The sequence below is a fragment of the Bos mutus genome, chromosome 3 (assembly GCF_027580195.1).
Source record: "Bos mutus isolate GX-2022 chromosome 3, NWIPB_WYAK_1.1, whole genome shotgun sequence".
Classification (NCBI taxonomy): Eukaryota; Metazoa; Chordata; class Mammalia; order Artiodactyla; family Bovidae; genus Bos; species Bos mutus.
The window spans coordinates 17,413,250-17,429,500 of NC_091619.1; the positions used below are offsets into that span (position 1 = coordinate 17,413,250).

At 45.7% G+C, this 16,251-nt stretch overlaps 2 protein-coding genes across 5 annotated transcripts; both read right to left on the bottom strand.

The window, feature by feature from the left end:
* Positions 1-2,751: 2,751 nt before the first annotated feature.
* CIART (circadian associated repressor of transcription) lies at positions 2,752-6,216 on the bottom strand. Of its 3 annotated transcripts, none has more exons than XM_005894892.3 (6): positions 6,115-6,216; positions 5,119-5,544; positions 4,881-4,956; positions 4,572-4,650; positions 4,359-4,470; positions 2,752-3,345 (listed from the first exon to the last, which is right to left on the bottom strand). In XM_005894892.3, the coding sequence occupies exons 2-6, from the start codon at positions 5,482-5,484 to the stop codon at positions 2,821-2,823; spliced, it is 1,158 nt and encodes a 385-aa protein (XP_005894954.1). In that variant the 5' UTR covers positions 5,485-5,544; positions 6,115-6,216; the 3' UTR covers positions 2,752-2,820. The 3 variants fall into 3 exon arrangements, with proteins under 3 accessions (XP_005894954.1, XP_070223274.1, XP_070223273.1); XM_070367173.1 differs by lacking the exon at positions 6,115-6,216 and adding an exon at positions 6,000-6,074; XM_070367172.1 differs by lacking the exon at positions 6,115-6,216 and adding an exon at positions 5,920-6,027.
* Positions 6,217-7,743: 1,527 nt separating this feature from the next.
* C3H1orf54 (chromosome 3 C1orf54 homolog) lies at positions 7,744-15,380 on the bottom strand. Of its 2 annotated transcripts, none has more exons than XM_014477984.2 (6): positions 15,315-15,380; positions 14,021-14,104; positions 13,345-13,403; positions 12,821-12,928; positions 9,228-9,326; positions 7,744-8,610 (listed from the first exon to the last, which is right to left on the bottom strand). In XM_014477984.2, the coding sequence occupies exons 1-5, from the start codon at positions 15,358-15,360 to the stop codon at positions 9,231-9,233; spliced, it is 393 nt and encodes a 130-aa protein (XP_014333470.1). In that variant the 5' UTR covers positions 15,361-15,380; the 3' UTR covers positions 7,744-8,610; positions 9,228-9,230. The 2 variants fall into 2 exon arrangements, with proteins under 2 accessions (XP_014333470.1, XP_005894950.1); XM_005894888.3 differs by having other exon boundaries at positions 7,747-8,610; positions 9,228-9,329.
* Between the last annotated feature and the right edge of the window lie 871 nt (positions 15,381-16,251).

Genomic DNA, 16,251 nt, shown 5'->3' on the forward strand with positions numbered 1-16,251 from the left:
AAAGGGCCAAAGCCTAAGCATATAGATCGTGTTTAATGGGGCAAACAATTGAGAGGACTTGAGTTAGTCACTGAAAGAAGCAGAGGGCTTAGTTAACAGAGGGCAGAAAGGCTGGGCAAGGTGAGTGGCATGAACAAGAGTTTAGAGGCAAAAAGGCTTACAGTTTCTGGGAGCAAGCAACAACAAAACAGCGTAGAACAGACGGATCATGCATGGGAGCAGAGAGAGAAACAGAGGCCTTGACTTTGTTTTGGATTTTCTTCTCAAAATATCAGAGAGCCATTGAATAGGAAATGACATGCAAAGCATTGTTTCAGGAAAATTAATCTGTTTTTAAGTGAGAAGGGATTAGAGGTAAGAGAAGCTATTGCTATAGCCAAGTTTTAGACCAAAGAGGTGGTGATGGAATGGAAAGGAAGAAACAGATTTTAAGAGCCATTCCAAATATAGAATAAAAAGGATTTGGTGACTAAATAGCACCAACTTTTAAACCTAGTTATCTAGAAAAAAGATGGTACTATAGGCAGCATTAACAGAAGAAAAAGAGGCTGTAAAAAGGCAGAACAGGAAGAACACTAATTTGATTGGTCAACACTAGAAAAGGCATCAGACTGGAAAACAAGAGTCCTGTATGACACATTGTTTTGTCTTACACAAGCTACCTAAGTGTCCTCATTTATAAAATTACAAATGGTACCTTCTTGGGGCTTCTCTGATGGCTCAGAGGTAAAGAATCTGCCTGCCAATACAGCAGACACGGGTTGGTCCCTGGATTGGGAAGATCCTCTGGAGGAAGAAATGGGAACTCACTCCAGTATTCTTTCTTGGAGAATCCCATGGGCAGAGGAGCCTGGTAGGCTACAGTCCACAGGGTCGCAAAGATTAGGACACAAATGAATAGACAAATCACACTCTCATGTCACCCTCTTGGCTCTAAAATGCTGAAACGTTTAATAAGTTTTAAGTATTAGTAATGAGTAAATGAAACTGTCCAGCAGAAATGTATACATTCAGTATGTCATCTCATGGGAAAGATTGAGACTAGAGAGGAAGCTTCAGAAGTCTTCTAAGTTGAGGTAATAATTAGAGCCATGAAGAAGATGAAAGCTTGAAGTGAAAGAATATAGTTAAAGAGCCAAGGATTGAGCCTAAGGGAACACCCATACTCTGGAGTGGGCAGAAGTGAGGCTATTACGAGATATAGAAGTTGTTGCCAGATAGGTAAGAGGAGAATTAGGATAGTGTGCTGACATGGGATCCAAGGGAGAAGAGCACTCTGAGAGTACTGAGTACCTAGCCTTTGTAAAGCCCCTGGATCTAGCTATTGATTGGGTGGAAGCTACTTTATGATACTCAAATTCTGTAAGATCATTAGTGACTAAGAGGGTGCGGTGGAGGCTAGGCTGTAAGATTTAAGGATTATGTGATAGGAAGGAGTCAGAAAGAGTATGATTAGACTACTCTGTCAAGAATTAAAGAATAAAGAAAAGGGACTTCCCCTTAGCCACTGGTGGTCCAGTGGCTAAGAATCCACCTTTCAATGCAGGGGCCACAGATTCGATCCCTGGTTGGGGAACAAAGATCCCACAGGCTGCGGGGCAACTAAGCCTACGCAATGAAGATCCCAGGTGCCACAAATAAGACCTGGTGCAGCTAAATAAATACATACATAAATAAAAAGAATTAGAGAAAAAAGACGGGAAAGAGGGCAAGTAGAGTCAAGAGATATTTTCACGAAGAGGGTACCTGATCATACTTGCAGGAGGGAAGAAAGCATAAACAAATCAATAACAATCGGAAGTTGCAAAGTAAAGAAGGGACGATTCAGCAGAAATTCCAGAGGTGAAAGGTAATCAAAAGCACAACTGGAGCAGTTTGCCTTAGAAGAGAGAGCATGTTGTCTGAAATAAAAGGAGACAATAATCTACTGAGAACAGAGTTGAGAAACAGGTGAAAGATGTACAATTAGCTATGAGAAATATGCTACGCAGCCAATATGCAATATAAGTAAAATGACAAGGTAGCCTGATACATCGCTAAGGCTGGGAGAGGACATGGTTGTGATGGAAACTGGGATAGATCAGAAAGAACAATACATGGAGAAGAGCAGAGGTAAGTAAATTCACAGACTTCACTTTTGTGGTCTGATGACACTGGGTAACATACATTTAACAGCTGAAGCTTTTGAATAATGATTAGGCCCAGCATCTGAGAGGACTCACCATTCTGACAGTTCTAAGGCATCCCTTCCTCTTCAAAACTAGCAACCACGGTGGCTGTTCTGGCTTTGGTGTCCCTTTCCTGACAGCAGTACATTACATTATGCATTTATCCACAAGAATCAACAGCTCCCAGTGAAGCAAAGAGCTACCCCTGAGTGGTAGAACCTGCTAGTCTGGACCAGCTGGAAGGTTACAAGCATGAGACACACAAAGGGAAAGGTACTAGTCTCTGAGCCTGAATGAAAAAACAGACCCAGCTTTGAACCCCTAACTGTCCCAAAGGTGTTTCCTAGGAACTTAGCAGCAGAGAGTCCCTTTTCCTCTCCCGCAGGACATAATATTGTCCCATCCAGACCTCTAATTTGGTGGAGCTTGGGTTCACAAACATTTCCCTCCCCGTTCTTTTCTGCAGGTCAGAGGAAAAAAGGTTGAGGCAAAAGGTTTCAATTTCCCCCAGTGAGTAAACTCTTTAGGTATAAAATGTATTTAATCATAAAGGATTTCTCTTTCTTCAACACAAATGCACACATTAAAAGTAAAAAAAAAAGAGAGAGACATATATTTACACAAATTAGAAACTACAGTCTCAGGTCCTGGATTAGGGGTCGAGAGGATGGACAGCAGGAGCAACTGCAGGATGGCCTCTCATCTGTTCCAGGTGTCCTGTGGTCCTCTCTCTGGTCGAGGCAGGTAGACCAAGAGGGGAAAGGGCACAGCTACAGTTTGATGGCAGAGTTACTGGAAAATTGTGATAATGAGACCCCTCTGCAGATAGTTTCTGATGATTACCAGGGATGACAGGAGATGCTGTCGTAGATGGAACTGGAGTGATTGGGGCTGAGTGAGTCAAGGGCTGTACTCCATGCTGGAGGAAAAGGATGACACCAATGCTGGTTCCAGTGCCTAAAGGACCATGGCTAAAGGAGATGGTACCTGGGGAACTGAGAGGGGGATTGCAAATTGGAGTAGTGTGGATCCAAGTGAGGTTCATAGCTGGCCATTCGGTGAGGTGCCAAGGCTGCTTTGGTTTTAATACTAGCTGTCCTAGCTGTGTCTGGTCCATCTTTTCCATGGAAGGTGCAGGAGAGGAAGCAGCTGGATAACTGTGGTGGCTTGGAAAATACTAGGGAGAGGGAAGAAAAGAGAAAAAATTATGTGAGAAAGCTTTCAGATTACTTCCACCTGGATGCTTAAATCTTGGTTTCCTTGGGAACTCTGTAATGCTAACATACCTTGCTTTATGCAATAGATAATTTCCTGCCAGGCCATGATTAAGTAAAAGTTTTAGTAACCAAATTTTTGAAGCCCTACTATATATACCACATACTATATAGCACTGGCTATTCAGACATTTAAGGGCTTCCCTGGTGGCTCAGTGGTAGAGAATCCGCCTGCCAATGCAGGAGATGCAGGTTTGATCCCTGGGTTGGGAAGATGCCCTGGAGAAGGAAATGGCAACCGACTCTAGTATTCTTGGCTGGGAAACCCATGGACAGAGGAGCTTGGCCGGCTACAGTCCGGACATGACTTAGCAACTAAACAACAATTCAGATGTATACAAAATAAAACTAACAGTCTCACAAATTTCCACTCTTTATAAACAAATTCATTTTAGAACGTCTTTCTAAAGTTTTTAATTGGAATCATCATTTTCCAATTTTTGTATTTTAAGTTCTAATTTTCTGTGTTGAGTTCCTTAAGAACTGCGATCATTCCTCAATACCCATGCTTCCAGAGGGATACAAGGATCCTTCGGTAGGAGTAAAAAGGAGAGGAAAAGCAGCTTAGAAGCAGCAGAGGAGAAAAGATTTTCATAGACAAGCTGTGGAATCTTCCTGCATGATTCATTTGACCAGGTAAAAAGTCTTCTGTTATCTATACAGAAAGCAGATAAGCTACAAGACACGGTATGGGGTTAAACTCCATAGAGTTCTTAGAAATGACCCAAACAAAATAGAGCCAAAAAACATCTAGAAATCAGACTATGAAGGAATCTAGGCATTCTCTTCCTTGAAAAGAAACTTATTGAAAAGATGAAAAGACCCAGAAGAAAATGGGAGCGGGAGCCCCTTTCTGTATGTACACGTCATTTCTTTGGTTATTTCCCCAACTTTTCCTCCGATAATAAGTTCTCACCTTGGTCAGCTGGTTCCTGCTACTACCCAATGATGATTTCTGAGCAGCTATATGAGGAAACCAAGTCTTTAACATTCCTTCCACCTGTAACAGAGTTCCTAGATAACGTTCTCTGTGAGGGAAAGTTAAAAAAAAGGCCATTAGGTGTGAAAAAAGCCACAGAACAGGATTGGAAATAGCACTTTATGAAGAAGAGAAAAGAAGGGGACTTACCCCATCTGTGGCTTCTTCAAAACTCCTAAGATACGCTGGATCCTGTCCATTGCCACACTCTGCTGGAAAGTGCTCAATCCTGGGGTTAGGAGAGAGAAGATGAGATCAAGGATTGAGATTCAAGAATTTAGTGAGCGCAAGGAAAGACAGAAGGGAGTTAAAATCGATTCACCTAAGTAAATTGTCACAGGAGCAAACCGGAATCATCTAGGCCCCAAAGACTTATGAGAAATACACATTTAAAACACATGTGGAGACAGAGACAGATATGAGCCTAGCTCAAATGAATGCAACTAATCAGATAATTACCTCTCTCAAATCGACCCATCTTCAGCCCCTTCAGTAGGTCTGTGAGAGGGGGTATGAATCCTTGGAGCTCTTTACACTGTAGGAAAATAGGACAAATGGTATGAGAAGACCAAGAATTGCCCACACCAGTACTTATTTTTCCATCCCTGGGAGCCAATACTCTCCTTGTGGGGTCTTTATCAACCAAATGAATACTAAGCCACTCTGGTCCCATCTCCTTTTCCCAGCTTTCTCTTACCTTCTGAGCAAAGAGCAGGTCTCCTTCTGTGGTACAACCCTGGATGTTTATACAGGTCTCCAGTTCACCATCTCTTGATCTTTTGATCCCAGATCCTGACACAGAAGAAGCCAAGCCCCGCTGTTCCGAGTGAGATGCTACATGTTGGTTACTGGAAACCTTGGGTCGTTGCCTGCAGCGGATAGGACCAGGGCTGGGCCGAGAACCTTCCTTCTGCCCAACAGAGTCTGGCTTGGGGCCAGGAGCCCACTTGTCCTCCCCCTCACTATCGGAGGGGGAGCCAAAGTCACTGTTCACTGGGGAGGTGGAAAAAGAGGACGAAACAGAGTGGGAAGAATAGGAAGAAACGCTAGATGGAGAATCCATAGGTTCAGAAGCAGGGTCTGGAGAGCAGCTCCCGGAGTACCCAAAGATCGGGACCTGCAACTGAAGAGCAAAGCGAGGGAGTCTGAAACCAGAATCTGAGGATTGGGAAATGGACTGAGAGAGTAGGGTGTACTGTATACGATAATAACATCTCTTCTCTCCCTTCCCAATATTTATCCTGTCTCGGGCACAATAGAAAAAGTCATCTTCCCTACCTCCCCCTCTCCACTAAGAACCTGGATTGCCTTTGTGCCCTCTGCGGAGCAGCTCTTAGCCTGACACAGGCTGTTCTTTCTTCCCTCAGTTCAGAGTAAATGACATGATATGACCCCTTTCTCCGGTTCGCTTTTCTGGTCTCATCCTAACCCCGTAGCGAGCCTCTCTACCTGAGCTCACACCACCAGCAAGCCGGAAATCTGCTGCACTTGAACCCACCTAGGGACCCTGTAGGAAACTCCCGCCTCTTCCCAACCTTTCTGATCGCCATCCCTGCGACGGACCACTTCCAGTCGCACCTGCCACGTGATGCGAATCCTTGCAATACCAGTATCTGCAACGAGTCCCTAAGCCCACTCCCACCGGGTCTGATCCTCCCGCGCGGATCGCTCCCTGGCGTCAGAGTCTCCTCACCTGTGTCAGTTGGTTCAGTTCAGGCTGTGTGCAGCTCCTACTCAGACTCTCGAGTCTCTGCTACCCACCTCCGGCTCCCTCCCACTGGGTCCCGCCCCTTCCCCCTCCAGGACACGTGCAGCTCCGCACGTGCCTTCCCCCTGCTTACACAGACCTCGCACCCTCATTGGTTGTGTAGCCGGTGACACGTGACTCTCGTTATTGACGTTCACATCCCATTTGCTACAGCATACAGGGGTTCGGCCAATAAAGCGGCTCTCAGGGGACGATTGGTTGGATGGTAAGTATTCTGTGCTCCGCCCCTACATGCGGCTAGCAAGGAGGACCCGGTGATGAGAAAAGGAGGAGGATGGAAAAAGAGTGGAAAAGAAGGGAGGGGAGAAAAAGGGCGGAGCCCGTGGCCTTAAATTGGGTGGTGGTGTGCTGAAGCCGCGCGGCTGGAGTGTGCAGACTAGTAGTGTGATCTGAGGTGTGAGCCTTGCCGTGTGGGACTCTGGTTCTTCCTTGGTAACCGACCCCTGTCCCCGCTTTTTCAGCGCCTCCGCTTACAAGTGCAGCACGTGGAACCCGTCAGCGACTTGCGTCTGCAACGTGTGTGTGAGAACATGGACGTGTGCCACTGTGTATCCTCCTCCTCCCCCCTCCCCCCTCCGCTCTCCGTGGCCCAGCCCTCGTGACTCCCCGGTCTCTGTTTCACTCTCCCCTCCTCCTCCTTATCCTACAAGTTGGGTGCCTCCTGCCCTGTTGGGTGAGGAGGGTGGGGACTTCTGCCGAGAACACCGCGTCCTCTCCCCGGCTCCCACTGGGGCGGCTCCTCCAGCCCTTTCCTTATATAACCCGCCACGCACGTTACCAGCTCAGATGCCAGCCCGCCATCAATCTAGAGGTCAAAGCCCAGCCGGGTTGTTCCTGACTTCTACCCGGGTTCCTCAGGCCCTGTGCCCTTAATTCTATTTTACTTAGCACAAGGAATGGGGAGGCGGGTAGGTCTCTGATTTCCTAGATTATGCCTTTGTTCAGCTTTAGTTTCTTCATTGGTCCTCTAGAGAAGATTTGAAGAAGGGAGGGTGGCAAAGTCTGGAGTTTACTATTCACTGCCCCTTGCAGGTTTGTTTTTTTTTTCTTCTTTGCTGCACCACCGGGAGGCTTGCAGGATCTCAGTTCCCCAACCAGGGGCTGAACCCGGGCAACAGCAGTGAAAGCTCGGGAGTTCTAACCACTAAGCAACCAGGGAACGCCCCTTGCAGTATTGAGAGCACTGTGGAGAGAAGGGGACGGGGACTCAGGGACTGTGGGCTGATTAAAGCTGTAACATTGAAGAGACCACAAGGGGGCAGCCTAGTTCTGATTAGGGTCGCAAGGATAAAGGGGGGGAAAAAAATTTTAAGTTTGTCCTTGCATGCCCTAATTACTAACTGAAAAAGGTACATATTTAGAGGCGGAGGGCAGGGGGTAGGGGTGGGGAAAGTAAGTAGACAAGGGTGTGAATTTTTAAAATCTGTTCTAAGTAGCTTTTGATGGTTTATGTTTGTTTAACAACAGTGCTTATTTTATAAAAAGGATAAAAGGGTTCTACTTCAACTTTCTCCAAGCATATTGTTTCAATCCTGTATATGATAAGGTAAAACGGTAGAATTAGAGGGAATTATAGGCTGTGAATAAACCTGTTTGTGGGTGCTTTTCTCTGTTCTTCCCAAAATTTAAGTTCCACCCCCCTCCCCAAGGTCCTAATAATTCCCTCTTAAGTCTACTGTCACCTAACTCCGCAGACGGTGACTGCAGCCATGAAATTAAAAGGCGCTTACTCCTTGGAAGAAAGTTATGACCAACCTAGACAGCATATTGAAAAGCAGAGACATTACTTTGCCAACAAAGGTCCGTCTAGTCAAGGCTATGGTTTTTCCAGTGGTCATGTATGGATGTGAGAGTTGGACTGTGAAGAAAGCTGAGCACCGAAGAATTGATGCTTTTGAACTGTGGTGCTGGAGAAGACTCTTGAGAGTCCCTTGGACTGCAAGGAGATCCAACCAGTCCATCCTAAAGGAGACCAGTCCTGGGTGTTCACTGGAAGGAATGATGCTAAAGCTGAAACTCCAGTACTTTGGCCACCTCATGCGAAGAGTTGACTCACTGGAAAAGACCCTGATGCTGGGAGGGATTGGGGGCAGGAGGAGAAGGGGACGACAGAGGATGAGGTCGCTGGATGGCATCACTGACTCGATGGACAAGAGTTTGAGTGAACTCCAGGAGTTGGTGATGGACGGGGAGGCCTGGAGTGCTGTGATTCATGGGGTCGCAAAGAGTCCGACATGAATGAGCGGCTGAACTGAGCTCCGTCTCTAATCCATCCTTCCCACATATCCTGGTGCTCTCTTCAGTGTTGTGGCTTTAGAACTGGCCCTCATAAAGGAGTAGAGAGTAACCAGATTACTTCATTTATTTATTTAATCTTCTACTCTCCTCTTCCCAAATCCCCATCAACGAGTCTTCCTTCTCCTAAAAAAAAAAATCGGGAGAGGAGGCGGTTTGTGGAAAATCAGGGTCAGGGAACTCAGGAAACCTTCCAGGATCTCCCACCTCTATGGAAACTGCCCGGATTTTATATTTTGAGCTAGATTTCCTCATGACATCTATTAGATGTGTCTCCCTCCTTCATTCCTTCCTTCTGCTAAACTTCTTCATGCCTCTTATTGTGGTTACCAACTTAAATTCCTTCCTTTCCTGCCCCTGCTTCTGAACTTCAGCCTCTCAACTCTGTCAGGTTGCAGGGCCCCTCTCATTTTGCCCTCTGGCACCTGCAGAACCTTAAACCAGTCCAGGCCGAAACCAGCTCTGATTCCTCAAGGCAGACTGGAAACCTGGAGAAGTTTCTTGTCCCTTCCACCTGCTTCTGCTGTAGGAGGTCCTGAAATCATCCCAGTTCAGAAAAAGTAATGACTCTTATTACAAAGGCCTTTGCCTTAACATCTCCTAAACCTCCTTAGTTAGATAAGCTTTTTCTAAATGTGATCCCTCTTCCTTTAAGCAGCTGAGAATTGACCAGGCTGGGAACACTAGCTGGAGATACTGGTAAAACTTCAAAACTCCCCCAAGGCCAGTGGCTGCACTCTTACCTTTTACAGGAAATACATCACCCCCTGAATGAGGGCCCAGGACAGGAGGAGTGGACCAGGACTCTGCAGACCGGATACAGCGTCATTCAGATCTGGACTCTGCTAAAATACAGACATCCCCTCATAGGAGGCTAGTATCATCCTTCCCACCACCCAGTTCCCACTCTGGAAAGATAACCATCTCTTTATGCCAACCTCTGTCTTCTTTCCTCTGAGCTTAGAGAAAGATCCAGCCCTCCTCCCCATCACTATAAGAAGTCCTTTCCCCTGTGCCTTTCAGTCATTCCTGACCATGCTAGGGAGGCCTGACTCAATTCAGTGACATGTTTTTTGTTTCTTAACCTATGTACATGACTGTGCTAGTCACCGTGCTAGGTGCCATATTAGTCACTCAGTAGTGTCCGACTATGCAACCCCATCGACTACAGCCCACCAAGCTCCTCTGTTCATGGAATTTTCAAGAATACTGGAGTGGATAATCATTCCCTTCTCCATGGGATCTTCCTGACCCAGGGATTGAACCTGGGTCTCCTGCATTGCAGGCAGATTCTTTACTGTCTGAGGCACCAGGTTCAGGCACAGGTGCCATGTATGCTAAGTCACTTCAGTTGGGTCTCTAAGACCATATGAACTGTAGCCCACCAGGCTCTTCTGTCCATGGGATTTTGCAGGCAAGAATATTGGAATGGGTTGCTGTGCCCTTCTGCAGGGGATCTTCCTGTCCCAGGGATCGAGCCTGGGTCTCCTGTGGCTCTTGCTTTGCAGGCAGATTCTTCACTGCTGAGCCACTGGGGAAGCCCACATAGGGGGATAATATGATTAAGACATTGGTCCTACCCTCACAGAGTTTACAATCTAAAGGGAGCCTGCTGCTGCCAAGTCACTTCAGTTGTGTCCGACTCTATGCGACCCCATAGACAGCAGCCCACCAGGCTCCCCATCCCTGGGATTCTCCAGGCAAGAATACTGGAGTGGGTTGCCATTTCCTTCTCCAATGCATGCATGCATGCATGCTAAGTTGCTTCAGTCGTGTCCGACTCTGTGCGACCCCATAGATGGCAGCCCACCAGGCTCCTCTGTCCACAGGATTCTTCAGGCAAGAATACTGGAGTGGGTTGCCGTTTCCTTCTCCAAAAGGGAGCCTACTATATACTTTAAAATATTTATCTGTCCTTGTCAGTCATCAGCTTTCCATTCCTACCGATTCCTCCCATCTATGTACAACTGTATTCAGACTGCATTGGTTCTGTGGCCCTTTCTAGTTGTTGCTCCTCTCTTTCTCTCTTTGGCCACACCTCATGGCATGGGGGATCTTAGTTCCCCAGCCGTGGATTGAACCCATACCCCTGCATTGGAAGCATAGAGTCTTAGCTGTTGGACTTTCAAGGAAGTCATCTGTTTCTTTTTTCATTACCAGATTTCTCAGCTAGTTGGTCTATCCTCTCCCTCCACTTCCTCACAATATATTTCCTCTCTAATGCCACAGAAAGTAGCTTTTGGTACAACCACTCAATTGAAACTGCTTTCTCTGTGGTTATCGATGACCTCCTTCTTGACTTATTGGTAGCTTTTGACTGACTATATTAAACTTTCTCTTCTAGACTCGATAATACAAATTTGGCTATCTACCTACCTCTCCAATCAATTTGTTTCCTTTTCCTTGGTTGATTCCTCTCCTACTAACTAAAGGCACAGTCATTGGCCTTTCCGTATTCTGTAAATACTGGATCTACTGAGCTTGTCTGCATTCATAACTTTGCACTTAGAGCTGGAGCATAGGCAGCAGCATAGGCTGTGACCATAAATTCAACTTGGCCAATACCAAATTTATAACTCCCCCCCTAAATTACTCTGATCACTGTGATCTCTGATCACAGTTCCCATTTCAGTCAACCATTTTCCGAGATGCCCATATTTAAAACTTAAAGTTATTTTTAAAACTCAAGTTATTTTGCTGCTGCTGCTGCTAAGTCGCTTCAGTCATGTCCGACTCTGTGCGACCCCATAGACAGCAGCCCACCAGGCTCCCCCATCCCTGGGATTCTCCAGGCAAGAATACTGGAGTGGGTTGCCATTTCCTTCTCCCTTATTTATTGCCCATATGAAATTATCATTGAAGCAAGGCATTTTCTTCAAAGTGTTTATTTTTCTCTGCTCCATTAAAAATGCCACTTCTGGGGTTTTCCTGATGGCTCAGTGGCAAAGAATCCACCTGTCAATGCAGGAGACATGGGTTCGATACCTGATCCGGGAAGATCCCACATGCCTTGGAGCAACTAAGCCTGTGGGCCACAACAATTGAGCCTGTGTTCAGGAGCCCAGGAGCTGCAACTACTGAAGCCTGCTTGCCCTAGAGCCTGTGCTCTGCAACAAGGGAAGCCACTGCAAGGAGAAGCCCTGAAGACTCAGCACAGCCAAGAATAAACAAACAAACAAACAAAATGCCACTTCCCTCATCCAGACCTTTAATGGATGCAAATCTCATTAATTTCTCTCCAGTCCATTGAATCCTTCATACGACCAGATAAATCATTTTTCAAAAATACCACTTTCATGGTGCATTTAGCACTTGGGAGAACATACTAGGCCCCCTATTGTTTATAAGTCTGAAATTTACCTTGACACTTCAGACTCTGTAATTTGGCCCTGTGTTCCCATATGTGAAATTACCAAGCAAATACATGTATCCTTGAACATTTTACTTGTTAATTTCCTATTGTTCCTTTTCGTATACCATCTCCTTCAATCATACCTCAACCACTAAATATACCCTTCTTGTTCCATCCTCCTTGTCTGTGCAGCTCTTTCACTCTTGGAAGAACTATTCTTCTTCCGAATTGCTTTCAACCTTTTATAACTTACTGCCAATCAAAAGCTCACCTATTCTTCAAATAAGTATCTCAAGCACAGTCATCTTCTGAGAGTCTTCCAGACAACTTCAACCTGTACAATTGTTTGTTGTATGCTGTCAAATTTGTATGCAATTTAACACTGTTAAAAACCTTTCCATTTTGTTCCAAATGTTTCATAAAGTTTTATGAATACTTTGAGGACCATAACATCATAGATTTATTTTTCATTAGCAGCAACATCCTTAGCAGCTTTACACATAGGTTACAAAAACATGGTGGCCAAGTGGTAAAGAATCTGCCTGCCAGTGCAGGAGACACAAAAGACAGGGGTTCAGTCCCTGGGTGGGGAAGATCCCTGGAGAAGAAAATGGCAACCCACTCCAGTATTTCTTGCCTGGAAAATTCCATGGACAGAGGAGCCTGGTGGGCTACAGACCACAAAACCTCAAAGAGTTGGACATGACAGAGCACTAGACTCTGTATTTGTATATAAACACATTAAACACTATTCAACTGAAATTTAACTGCACCAACTCTTCCCTGTGTTCTGTATACAAGGTTAGTATTAAATCTCCGTGAAAGAAATGATGGCCAATCTGAGACGAACACGTGCATTGTAGTACTAGTTATTTGGTTCCCCCATCCACCAAAGCTTCCCTCTGCTCCACGTCACCAGTCTGGGGATCCATCCAGGGTAAGGGATGTCTGTCTCCCTCCCCCCCTTATCCCCAATCCACTCACTGGTTCCATTGTCACTGGTTTCTCTATTACAGGCTTCTGATGGTCAGCGCGGTCTGTTTCGTAACTAATGGTAGTCTCTGATGCTTCCACCTTCTCATCCAACCTGTTCTGCCCTCCGTAGGATTAGGAAACAGAGTTATCATTGCCTCCGTTCAACATCCTCATAGATTCTCTATTTAGATTTCTTTTTTACTTCACCACCTCTTCTTCCCTCCAACCCCTCATCCAAGACTTACACTCAGGGATTTTTCCTACTTCACGTTTGCATGGATTATGTACCCACCCCATTCACCAACTCCCTTGACTCGAGGACTGTTCCTCCCTTTCAGTGTCGTAGCAAACCTACTGCATTCTGGCTTCATTCCCAGCTGTGGTTAACATATTTGTTTCAGATTCACTACCTAGTTTCGCTTCACCTAACTAGTTTTTATTCCTGTTCATTATTCACATTTCAACAATGTCTAGTTTCTTTTTAACTGCTACCTATCCTGATCCTCCTAGAGGATCATGTAGATGTCACTCACCACTGTGTTCTCTGACTCAAACATAGAGTAATCAACAGTGAAGTTCACACCAAACTCATCTGGGAAGGAGAAAAAAAATAAGTAGTTACAAATCAGAAAGGTAGCACTAGATCCAGAAAAGAGAAGAGGAAGAAATACTTCAGTTTGCTCAAGTTATAAAATTAACCGGTATAATATAATTCCACAAACTTTAAGGGCTTCCCAGATGACAGAGTGGTAAAGAATCCGCCTGCCAATGCAGGGGATGCAGAGATTTGGGTTGATCCCCGGGACAGGAGGATACCCTGGCGTAGGATATGACAACCAGGTCTAGTATTCTTGCCTGGAAAATTCCATGGACAGAGGAGCCTGATCAGCTAAAGTCCATGGGGTCGCAAAGAGTCGGACAGGACTGAGCGACTAAGCAGATGCACACAACAAACTCTAATGTTAAAAATGTTTGTGAATGTGTATGCATTTATATTTTCAACCTGATATCTAAAATCATGCACAGATTTGTTTCTAAAGGATCACCAGTCTGAGAAATAACATCATGAGTTTGATGGCTTTTGCTCAGAGCCAAATTTCTCTCTGATCTAGTTATGCCATTGCAAAAGGAAAAGTCAGAGTCTCCGAACTGAGTAGCTCCCAAACCTCTCTCCAGCCTGTGAAGGATCAGAACCTTATATGTACTCACCATAGCTGGGGGTGATTGTGTAATAATAGATCACCTGATAATATTCATCCTCTTCCAGTTCTTCTCCATCCTCATATTCTTGTCCTAGGACAAGGACTAGAGGTCAAGAGGCATCTGGAAAGCCTTAGCAACACAGACACCAGACGCTGACCTCAGCTCTATCAGTATTCTTTGTCTCTGCATCCCCTCTCTTATCTCCCTGCCTCTGTATCTCTAAACTCTTCTCAGTCTTCCGGGCTCCTTAATGCTGACAAGGCCTGTTACTCTGTGCCCTTTCAACCCGGGAATCCCCAGAACTGAAAATGGGTCCCTTCACATACTGGAACCCAAACGAAGCCTTAAAAACGTAGGAAGCAGGGAGACACCAGAAATTAAGACCTCCAAATCTACTTCTCAGTATTATGCTCCAGACCTACTGTATTTGTGAGCGATCTCCTCTTAGCAGTATTCCTCACAATTAACTAATACACACGGCCTTAGGCTTTTGGACTTGGGCGTTGGTTCTCCTTTCAATGCTAACTACCAGGATATCTCTGAACAACACAGTTAACACCCGCTTTCTTCGAATGAGTCAGACAGACTAAATGAACCATCTGCCTTAGTTTTTCTTCCTTCCCAGGATTAAAAATATGTGGCTTTGACAGGACTGGGTCAGGAATTCTAGGCCTCCTGCTAATCTTTTCTAAACTCCTTGAATTCGCTCTCTTAACCCCAAGCAGTGACACAACAGTCTGGAGGAAAAGGAAACAATGAGAGCACCTGGAAGACTGGGAACAAAGCAGGGAAGAAGCCAAGCTACTTCTGGGACCCTGTCACTGAAGGCAGCCCGTACTCAGTATTCTAAAGGTCAGCCCTCCTGGGTCTTTACTAATACAAGGCTTTTTCTCCAGCTCTATGGCAAAGAAGATACCCTGGCTTCCCTCGATAGTTTCAGACTGCTCCACCTTCAAGGAGTCCACCTCAGTCCACTCTCACTTTAGTCCTTCTCATCTCACTGAAGTCTGTGATGATGGCGAGCTGAATTCACTCTTGTTAGAACCTCCCCATGTCTGGGGCTCCATCCGCACCAGCTGTCTCTTCTTTGACAGGACTCTGCTCTCCTCCCCGTTTCCTGTCTCTAATTTCCAGGTCCTCCCTCTGCCCCTGACATCTAACTCCGATGGGAGAGTGTTATCCCTCCTTACTGAACTGCACCTCCTGCCCTCTCATTTGCTTTTCTCCCACCATTTATGGTTTCTCCCCATTTATGGTTAGAAGACCTGGCTCAAAAGCCCAGGGAGAGATGTGAACTTACCCAGGATGAGTGGCACAGCAAGAATGGCTACAAAGAGGACATCCATTCTGGATTCTGCTCTAGCTCCTTGTAAAAAGGAAATTGCAGCGTTTCCCACCAAACTTACCCCGCCTTCTGCCCTCCCCCAAAGCAGCGAAGGAGCTGCAGCAACTCTTCTCCCACGGGGGGAATTCCCGCCCACTTGCTGCCTGGCTAGGCCATCAGCTACTACCGGTGCAGTTCTCAGTCACAGCGGCCCAGATTAGAGAGACAGAGTGAATTTTGATGGGAACATGTTCACTGAGACTCCCTGGCCCTAGATCAGATCCAATCAGGCCACCTGCTGCCACTTTCTGAAAAACAAAACACACAAACCAACCAACAACAAAAAACCCAGCTTACCTTGAAATTTCCCCTGTCCCCTACTTTCCTTCCTTATTCCCAGTCCTCACAAAAAGCTCACTCTCCCTCTCACTGTCCCTGACTATCCTCTCCAGAACTGCCCTTCTTTCTGAGGCTTCATCACAGTCTCTTTCTTCACAGTCAAAATATTCTGCGGAAGGAATAAGCATTTTTTATAGAGTGAGAACAATTCCCTATCCCTGCTTATCTCAGACTACGAAGTATGGGAGCAGTGTCAACATCACCATCCGACTCTACAAGCACCTGCTGCATCGATTCTGATTTAAAAAAAAAAAAAAAAACTTTCAGTCAAGACTAGTTCCTTCCTCTCTGCTAAGTACTGACCTCAACTCACCCCTTTCTCAAGTTTCTGCACACAGGATGGGAGAAGGGAGGAAGCAGGTACTCTTTCCCTGAGGTATATGCCACACCTCTTCTCCCCTTTCAGTCATTTGGTGTGTTCCCTTCCTCCTAGCCTACAGGGGTGGAGTTCATCTTATCCTTCTCTCTGCTTTTATAGTTCCCATTTTCATTCCATTCAGTGTAGAAACATTTA

What these genes read in the sequence shown, in the direction of transcription:
- CIART (XM_005894892.3), bottom strand. Translation starts at nt 5,484, where the DNA reads ATGGATTCTCCATCTAGCGTTTCTTCCTATTCTTCCCACTCTGTTTCG. An exon ending in GATGGGTCGATTTGAGAGAG is followed by an intron (nt 4,651 to 4,880) that starts GTAATTATCTGA and finishes TCCTAACCCCAG; the next exon opens with GATTGAGCACTTTCCAGCAG. An exon ending in TTGAAGAAGCCACAGATGGG is followed by an intron (nt 4,471 to 4,571) that starts GTAAGTCCCCTT and finishes TTTCCCTCACAG; the next exon opens with AGAACGTTATCTAGGAACTC.
- C3H1orf54 (XM_005894888.3), bottom strand. Translation starts at nt 15,360, where the DNA reads ATGGATGTCCTCTTTGTAGCCATTCTTGCTGTGCCACTCATCCTGG. An exon ending in CACAATCACCCCCAGCTATG is followed by an intron (nt 13,404 to 14,020) that starts GTGAGTACATAT and finishes TCTCCTTCCCAG; the next exon opens with ATGAGTTTGGTGTGAACTTC. An exon ending in AACCAGTGACAATGGAACCA is followed by an intron (nt 9,330 to 12,820) that starts GTGAGTGGATTG and finishes TCTGTATTTTAG; the next exon opens with CAGAGTCCAGATCTGAATGA.